General features: G+C 37.8%; 1 protein-coding gene across 1 annotated transcript in view; it reads left to right on the plus strand.

Annotated features, from left to right (window-relative positions):
• ENPEP (glutamyl aminopeptidase) overlaps positions 1–6,606 on the plus strand; it is a 79,760-nt gene extending 73,154 nt beyond the window's left edge. Inside the window, exons 19-20 of the mRNA XM_080795747.1 lie at positions 3,848–3,926; positions 4,935–6,606. Coding sequence (XP_080651873.1) covers positions 3,848–3,926; positions 4,935–5,078 — 223 coding nt within the window. The 3' untranslated portion in view covers positions 5,079–6,606. The remainder of the gene's footprint in view (positions 1–3,847; positions 3,927–4,934) is intronic.
• Positions 6,607–10,116: the final 3,510 nt, after the last annotated feature.

Below are 10,116 nucleotides of genomic sequence, written 5' to 3' on the forward strand. Positions count from 1 at the left end.
CTAGTCACATTGGAAGAATATAAAAGGGAAACTGACCAAGTAAAGAGAATTTGGACATTAAGGGCTTCCCTAAGGAAGTGATGGTTGAGCTGAATTCTAAAGGAAAAGCACAAGTTATTTAGGTGAACAGGAGATGAAACGTTCCTGGCTGAATACCTCCTATCAGAAAAGAGAAAAGATAAGGGCCAACCTTTGCAGGGTCAGGTTAAGATTTGGGCTGTTGTTATAAGAACAGTGCAAAGTCACTAAAAGATTTTAAGTAAGAAAGTGAAATGACTGATTTTATTTTGAAAAGAAAGCTCTGGTGGTAAAGCACAGACCCAGATGGGGGCCAGAGTGAATTTGAGAAAAGGTATTAAAGAGCTATTGGCGCAGTCCCAGAAAAACATAGTGGTAGATTGGACTCTGGATATAACAATTAAGATGAAGACGTAAGAACATGTAGAGCTTGGTGAATTAGAAATAGAAGTGAGGGGACAAAGATAATGCCTAGATTTGTAGAAATGATAAGGAGAAGGAGAACAATGAATTCAGTTTCCTATTTATGATGCCATTGAGTCTCTTTTGAAATGCTGAATTGGAGATTGTTTCAAGGAAGTTATAGTCTCTTATCAAATGCTACTTAAGGTTTGAGTAAATCCAAGACTGAAAAATGTCCATTAGATTTACTGGCATAAAAGCTATTGGTAACTCTAGAAAGAGTTTTTCAGTGGAACGATGGTGGCAGAACCTAAATTGAAGCAATTTAATTAATCAATCAATGGAGAGAAAATGAAGATACGAAATGTAGATAACTGTCTTGTAAATTTTGACCATGAATGAAGAGGTGAGATAAAGGATATTAAGAGATGTCAGATCAAGGAAGAGAATACTTTTCTTTTTCTTTGTGGAAGATAGTTTTTTGGTTTTTTTTTTCCAAAGATTTTTATTTATTTACTTGACAGAGATCACAAGTAGGCAGAGAGGCAGGCAGAGAAAGAGAGGAGGAAGCAGGCTTCTGGCGGAGGAGAGAGCTCAATACGAGGCTCAATCCCAGAACCCTGGGATCATGACCTGAGCCAAAGGCAGAGGCTTTAACCCACTGAGCCACCCAGGCGCCCCCATGGAAGATAGTTTTAATATGTTTACTTTATTTTATTTTTATTTTATTTTTTATTATTATTTATTTATTTGACAGACAGAGATCACAAGTAGGTAGAGAGGCAGGCAGAGAGAGAGGAGGAAGCAGGCTCCCCGCTGAGCAGAGAGCCCAATGTGGGGCTCGATCCCAGGACCCTGGGATCACGACCTGAGCCGAAGGCAGAGGCTTTAGCCCACTGAGCCACCCAGGCGCCCCTGTTTACTTTATTTTAAAGCTGATGAGAAAGAGCCAGTGACGAATGAGAGATTTAATATGTAAGACAGAAAAGATTCTTTTTTAAAATAAAATTTTTAAGAAAGTGGGGAGAAGTTGGAGTCAATGCACAGACGACAGAAGAAAAACAGGTATCTTTGTATGTCTGTAAACTAAAAGATGTAGGAGTTACTATGTATTTCCTCTGTGAATTAGAAGACAAGGTCATCTTTGTTGGAGAAGGAGGGAAGTAGGAGAATTGTCTGGAGGTTGGAAGAGAGTGAAAACACTTGAAAAAAGTAATTCAGGATTAAGAGAATGAATTGTCCAGGGTAATGTAGGAGGACTGTCAACATGGAGGGTCCATCTAAGATTGATATTCATGAATTTATACTGAAACATTTTGGAAAAAGTTGGGTGACCTCCCTTGACTGATTAGCCACTTGACGCAAACACAGAGGAAATGGGCAGTTGATTTCATCCAAAGCTGGAGTGTTGCTAGTAACAAGTTATTAAACTGTAAGGGAGTTTAGAGCTTAGGAAAAAATGTTATTGGAAATGGTAGACCCTGGAATCTAAACTATATAAGGAAACAAGTACAAGAAAAGGAAGAGCTGGTGGTCCAGGAGAGTAGGGCTAGGGATGGTTGATGGGCCAGAAATCCATATGAAGTCAGAGAATGGTCACAGTGGAACCTGAAAGGTAAATTTTATCACGAAGGGTGCATGAATGAACAATTTTAGAGACAGTGTACTTATTGATGATCACAAGGAATGATCATGGGAATTGACAGTCAAAGCAAAGAAAATATCATTGGGAATAAGAATGTCAAGAAACTAAGGAGCTGAGATGTTACATTTATCATCAATGTGGGCCTTGAAATCACAGCGTGGAGTAGAGAGGAAGACTAGGAGTCAGGTGCTAAAGTGTATCATAAGTTAGGTGAGGAGGAATAACTAGAAGGAACAGAGGTTTTTAAAAAAGAGTGGAGAAGTACTGGTCTGGAATCCACAGTGGGGAGCATGAGCACATCAACTCCATTTCTGACCTAGCTTCTGCTTTTGTTATGTGATAATTTTTAAATGTAATTTTTAAATGTAAAATGATAATTTTTAAATGTAAAAGTTTTACATTTTTTAATGTAAAATAATTTTTAAATGTAAAATGATAATTTTTAAATGTAAAATTTCTGACCTAGCTTCTGCTTTTGTTATGTTATAATTTTTATTTTTTAAAAATTTTATTTATTTATTTATTTATTTATTTTTTAATTTATTTATTTGTTAGAGAGAGAGAGAGCGAGCGAGCACAGGCAGACAGAGTGGTAGGCAGAGGCAGAGGGAGAAGCAGGCTCCCCACCAAGCGAGGAGCCCGATGTGGGACTCGATCCCAGGACGCTGGGATCATGACCTGAGCCGAAGGCAGCTGCTTAACCAACTGAGCCATCCAGGCGTCCCTTATGTGATAATTTTTAAATGTAAAATTTCTTCTAATGTTTGTTTACCTCTCCATGTAGTGATATGTTTTCTTTTATCCTTCCCTGGCATTCCAGTGGTTCAAATTCTTGAACATAATTCTTGTGGTTGTTTTTTTCACACCGTGATTGGTTGCAATGAGATTTTCAATAATTGCACTTATTTGTATTATGGTCTGCAAGGAAATTTCTGATTCTTGTTCTTTAAGAGAGAAAGTATGACAGGGACAGGAATAGAGTATCATCTCTAAAATCCTATCCTTGCACTTAGCTTCAAGTGTCTTTGCGTAGCCTGACTAATATAGATCATATAGGGTGATACAGACTAATACAGTATGCAAATAGCTCATAAAGCTTTTTGAAAGAATAAATAGCTTATGTTCAAATTTCTGTACCTGAAGGAAGATGCATGGAGGATTTATCAGGGTAAAGTTGACTAGAGCTCCTTTGCTGTGTGGGAAGCACAGAAATGCAGCAGCTTAAAGGACATACATAATTATTTCTCACTCATGCTAGTCTCCTGAAGCGAGAACTCCCAAGTTGTTAAAGGGTTCTGCCCCACGAGGCCTAGGACCTTATCCTGTCAGTGTGGCTAGAGCTTGGAGGAAGGGAATAAAGGGCAAGCAATTTTCCTTCACTCAAGCAAGGAAGCAGAGATTGAATGTGGTGTTTCTGCTCCTGTTCTTCTGATAAGAACTGAGCTGCCCATCTGCACCGCGCCCTGAGGGAGGTGGAGGAATGTGATCTCTGTCTGGGTTCTCATGTGTGCAGGATAAAAGAACAGTTTGGGAGAATCCAACCAGCAGTCTACCGCATCTGGGATGGTGGTGTGGCTCTGTCTACAAAAAGGTTGAAAGATGTATTAAGAATTTTTCCTGAATAGAAATTTTAAATCAAATGTGTTTACTTACTGTTTTGCTTACTTTGAAAATTACTATTTTTAAAACCCCACAAATCAAAAGGACATTTCTACATCTAGAGAAAGGATTTAAAGTTCTGGGCACTTATATTTCCTCTTCCTTCCTTAAATTTCTCTTCAGATATACACTCAATGACAGAAACCTTGGCAGGATTGTCACGATAGCAGAACCTTTCAACACTGAACTTCAGCTCTGGCAGGTATGAAGTGAAATCCCTCTAAACTTGTCTAGGAAGAACAGAATTAAACTTTTCTTTTCCTTTTTTTTTTTTCCCAAATGGAAATGGCATTTTCTCTATTCAGATCTCAGAAGACAAGGAGAAAGAAATAAGTTTTATATCTAATTAAATGTAGACCTACTTTTTCTAAACTGAAAACAATTCAAGTAACAAACAGAGTGTAAAAGTTGAGAAAGCTGAGGCCGTGAGAGGCTTAGAAGGCTACATGAGACTTTCTGGCTTACCAAAGTGTGGACAGTATGTCTCCCCTTTCCTTGTAGGTAACCTGGAATAAGATAGTCAAGATTTGATTCCTTTCAAAATTCATAGTTTTGGAACTTAAAGATGCTTAAGTTTCAAATATCTCAGTTTCCAGAGGGAAAAATGTTTATTAATGGTGGAAAATTGAGGTTGTATGAATTTTCATTATCTATATATTATGTATTGGAATGTTAACATTCTTCTGAATAAAATTATTCTTATATTTGGAAGTGACAGACAATACTATGATCGAGTTTGGCGGAGGATTTTGGAAGGAAGATGAAAGAGAGAACCAAGGTTAACAGAGGTGGTATTATGAGGCCTTGATAAGGGAGCTAAAAGTATATTAAAATAGTTGCACCTCCTGAAGCGAAAGGCTAAGCAAAGCCCGCATTCCACACATTGGGTTTTCCAGGAACCATGCACAGAAAATAGAGAAGCAGCGGAAGCACAGAGGGGATGCAGCCGTTAGTGTGCTGCTCTCCTTCCCCAAGATGGCAGAGCCTCTCTGGACCTGACATGCTGCCAAAAGTCCAAAAGTCATGGGTAATGATTGCCAATCTGAGAGAAGGGCTCAGTCTAATTGATGCACCAAGACATGTAACTCAGTGTTGTGCAATGATAATGAATTTCCAGGGAAGAAGAAGACAAATCCAGCTTGTAAATAAAAGCCTCGAATACTAATTGGGCTGAAAATGACTTTCTTAATTATTTCTCTCTCATTTCTAGATGGAGAGTTTTTTCAAAAAGTATCCAGATGCTGGAGCAGGAGAAAAACCTAGGGAGCAAGTGCTGGAAACAGTGAAGAACAATATCGAGTGGTTAAGGCAAAACAGAAACACCATAAGACAATGGTTTTTGGATTTACCTTAAGAATGGTTAATGTGTCCAAATGTCATATTTTAATTTTATGATTCTATTGTTTCTCCTATTACATATATTTTGGCCAAATTTACAAGCACTATGGAGGGAGTCTTATACACAGATACTCCTTTTGCTAAGTAGTGTGTTTCTGTCTTGCAAAGCTTTCAAATTGTTCTTCTTTGTTTATGAAGGAAGATACTAATACAGTAGTTAATGTACTCAGGGATTTCTTCTAAGTGTACTTCATAGGAGATTCTTTGCAAACTGAAGAGAATTTAATAGCCATTTTAATGTCTTTAAATATCATTCTTTATATCTTAAATCTGTGAAAATAGAACAATTTGGTCTTAGCTTTACATTTTTAGTACCAAAGAAACACCACTTAATCTTCTCTCTTGATTGATTTTTAAAGTTTAAATACCAGTACTTGAGGGACCAAAATTACCATCTTAATCTTTATTTTATTATTCAGAATTACACATATCTAATATCATTGTATTCACATGTGTCCTACTCCTTTAAATCCTACCAAAGTAACCCAGGTTTAAATTTTACTCAAGGATTGCATGAATTAGCCAAAGAAACGCCTATTGCCTTCACTCTAAAATCAACAAAAACACTCTCTTCTCTCCTTTTTAAAATAAATCTGAATGGTTAACCTGAAGAAAATATGTTGTTTTCCAGTGTCACTTTACTCTTGAATAATAATGACTGCTGCATTCCCCAAATAACTTAGCATGAGGCAAAAACAATTCAAGAACCTAGCCTTTTTCATGCTTGGTACTCTGTCCTCCTGCTGCATTCCCTACAAAGCTCCTTCAAATATGCTATGAAATTAGAGGAAAGATAGTGCTTAACTTTGCTCCATGGATTTTAGAGAAAAAAGGCTAAATAATTGGAAACTGGTCAGGAAAGAGAGAAGGCTGATTATTCCATAAAACTAAATGGAATTAGAATTTAGCTTTGATCTAACCTAGCAATCAAAGTGTGAAAATGAGGAAACCCATGTATGTCTCCAGCATGACTCTGCATATCTGAGGATATATCTTCTTATAGATAACTTTTATGTATAAGCCTTTAGATCCTAATCCATACAGAACAGCACTGATCAAATTTATATTCGTGACTTGATTAAAGACATCAATTTTGTAGAAGCCAGTGGCAAGAATAGGTTTACTATGGCACTGGATGCCTAGTAGATCCACAACGTAAGCTGAATAGACAGCAAAGAAGGTAAATGACTACATTTCAGTCGGCTGTATCTAGAAAATCTAAATTTATTTGGAAACTTCAGAAGTATAAAATGATTTAAGATTGATTTGATGCTAATTGAAGCACATGGAAACAATCAAAATCTTAGCTTTGACTTTATCTATAGCATAATATGCCTTAATTAAATACTCTCAGGCTTTGTAAACTTTCTTACTGCTGTTTCTTAATTATTGCTTCTCAATCTACAAAGCTAAACTGACAAATTCAAATACAGGTGGGGGGAGGGTGGTGGGTGGGTGGTGGGTGGGTGGTGGTTGTTGTAGGGAAGATCTAAAAAAAGAAAAAGAAAAAGAAATTTCCAGACCAGAACTTTAAAAATGTTATTTTAAATGACTTCAGAAGAAAAAACACATTAACACCATAAATCATCAGGAAAGCCCTATTATCCTCACGAGGTTTAACACCCTAACTTCAAATTAATCACAATCAAAACCAGCACTTGAAGTTTATGCATTGTTTCAAGTCAACATAAAAGGAGGGGGATGGATCATCCTCCTGCTTTATATAATAAACACATTTTTAAAGAAAAATATAAGTTTGAGGGGGATGGTAAATAAGACAATTCCAACTTGCCTCTAAGTAATTCTGTTTCATTCCATTTTAAGCAGTAAAATGGAAAATGAATTGTTTAGTTCTCTTTACTCCACGTGAAAAAGAGCCACGCACACTCTGTCATAATAACTTCACTAGCCCATCAGGGCCTTCTCAAACAGCATCTGGTTTTTAAAATGCTGGTGACCAATAGACAGACCTATACCAAGAAGAATTTACTACTCTGCTTGCTTGGTTTGTCCTGATTTTCACAGGGGAGGAAAATTAGTATATTGTTTCTAAAAGTAAACTGCAGTAAGCCATCAACTTTTAAAAATTAACTGGAAGAAATGATCAGCAAGGTCATGTGGCAAGGAGCAGGGCCGGTATTATGGCCTTGGACCTAGGCAGTCTCCTCCTGTATTCTAGATCATTGTTTTGCACCAACATAAATATAAACTAAGAGTTCAAATAATAAACCATGAGGAAAAGTGACAGGTGGGGAAGGTTTGGGAAGCAGACCTATACAGCTAGATTGAAAGCAATGATATTCCTATATACTCTCTCTGTTGGTAAAGTGTTAGTCCAAAAATAGACAAATGTAAGGGGGGAACAAAAATTTAGAACAGTGATTCTCAAAGGAAATCAAGACTAAGGAGGGAACTGAAGGTAGGGGAATAGAATTACCAGTGGAGCTTTCTAAAACATTAACTAATAATAATAGCAAAGTGGGTTTTTTTGTTTGTTTGTTTGTTTTTTAAGCCGAGCACTATTCTCAACACTAGTACTCCACACACTAGGACTCCACATACCTTAATTTCTATATATTTACAAAAACCCCATGAGGTAGGTACTGTTAATATCTTATTTTACAGATGGAGAAACTGAGACAGAGAAGTTGTAGAACTTGCTCAAGCCATAAAGTAGTGTCTGGCACTAGCCAGGATTTCGAACCTAGGCACTTTATTACCAGAATCTATGCTCTTAATGGCAGCATTAGAATAGAAATGTGTGCCTTAAAACTGGAGGGATCTGATGGGGTAACTGGGTGACAAGCATTAAGGAGGGCATGTGATGTAATGAGCACTGGGTGTTTTATACAACTGATGAATCACTGAGCTCTACCTCTGAAACTAATGATATACTATACATTAATTGAATTTAAATAAATAAAACAAAATAACAAAAAAATTAAATTGGAGTGATCTGGATTTGAATTTCAGCTACTTGGTAGTCAAGTACCTTTAATCTCTCTGTTGTTCAGTGTCCTCATCTATAAAGTGGGGATAAAAATAGTAACTACCTCAATGGGTTGCTGTGAGAATGAAATGCAAGAATGCAGATAAAGGCTGAATGTATGGGAAATAATAATCACTGGATAAACATTAGATGCTTTTATTGTCATTATTAAGGCTCCTAGTCCCCACCTGTGATACTAGTGTGGATAACACAGTAAATTTGGGTTCAAGAATTACCGAACGTAAGCAAGTGAAGGCACTAAGGAGAGACAATGTGTCCGACTATGGTACTGTTCACAAAGAGTTCCTGTCCCTCCCTGGGGAGGATCCCATTATCTCGCCCCACCAAAGTCTAGCATGGGTATGTGACTTACTGTGGTTGGTGAAATAGGAGTAAAAGTGATGTATGCTGATTTGAGTCAAAAATATCCAAGTGAGCACATGTTTGCCATTAGATCCAATAATCCTATACATGGTAGAATGTTTAGCAGCATCCCTGGACTTTATCCTCTATTTGCCAGTAGTGTCTTCCCCATCCCCAGATGTCTCTAGACATGGCCAAGTGCCCTGTAGGAGGCCAAATCTCTCCAGTTGAGGATCACTGCTAACCTTAAACTTGTGAATAGATGCTATGGGCATCATTTAGCCAAAGTAAATGAAAAGTGAGGAAAGCATAGCAATTAAAAGATCATTGAAAGGAAAATGAAGTTTGGGGAAAGGAATGATAATGAGAAGTCTGAATAAAGTACTCATTCATTCGTATAGTCATTCAAATAACTAATATTAAAAATTATCTATTATAGGGGCACCTGGATGACTTAGTCAGTTAAGTGCCCAACTCTTGATTTCGGCTCAGGTCACGATCTCAGGGTTGTGAGATCAAGCCCCTCTGTGCTGGGTGTGGAGCCTGCTTAAGATTCTCTCTCCCTCTGCCCCTGCCCACCCTCCTCTCCCTCTCTTTCACGCTCAAAAACAAAACAAAACAAAACAAAACAAAACAAAACTATTATATAGCAAGACTTGTTTTAGGTACTGGTTGGCCTAGATTCAGGAATAGATTTAGAAGACAGCTGGAACCAGTGTGCCTGGGTGGTTCAGTCTGTTAAGTGTCCAACTCTTGATCTCAGCTCAGGTCTGGATCTCAGGGTTGTGAGATCAAGTCCAAGTTGGGTTCCATGCTAGGCATGGAGTCTTCTTAAAACACAAAAAAATAGAAGACAACTGGAAGAAAAATTGAGTCAGGGAATTAATGGAGTGGGATGAAACACATGGGGCAAGGAGAATGTGGGAAGTCATTGACTAACTTCGGCAAACACCACCACCTTGACTGGATGTTCCACTGGAAAGCCTTTAAATACTATTTGTCACTTACATGAATAAGTGTCCTGACGACAATGTGGATCATCTGATTTAAATTGTATCTGACAACGTGCTAGACATTGTCTATTGTCCCTGCACCTTCATTTCTCCCAGCTTCTCTGTCCCTATCCTCCTGTATTGCCAAGCTGGGATGCCAAAAATTGCACTTCTCTGGCTTCCACGTGATTTAAATTCTGCCAATGATATGCACTTCTATGTGACTTGAAAGGAAAACAGAGGAGAGGCTGTTCTTCCTTTCCAGGAGAGTTCAGGGGAAAGCAGTTTCTAGGGTACATATGAGCTGACAGCTTCTGAACTCATATCCCTGTGTATTTGCCATCTCTGTGGTGCAGGGAAGCTCTGATGAGATACTCACAGTTTCCTCACTTCTGTGTGATACTAGCAGTTTCTGATCTCTGGATCAAAATGGCGGTGATATGTAACCTTGAAACCAGAAGCCTGGCACTTACCCTCTGACTTCTATTCCTCCTGCCCTTTTAATGAGGTGTAAGTGCCTAATGCCTTGTATTTCATCTTTTTCTGCTTGGTATATCTACAATATTTTCTGAAGTGACTCTTGAATGATACAAAGTGTAACTACAGATTTTGTTTGGGTTTATGTTTCCATTTTACCCAGTGCTCCTTTT

Source organism: Martes martes, assembly GCF_963455335.1.
Source record: "Martes martes genome assembly, chromosome: 2".
NCBI lineage: Eukaryota > Metazoa > Chordata > Mammalia > Carnivora > Mustelidae > Martes > Martes martes.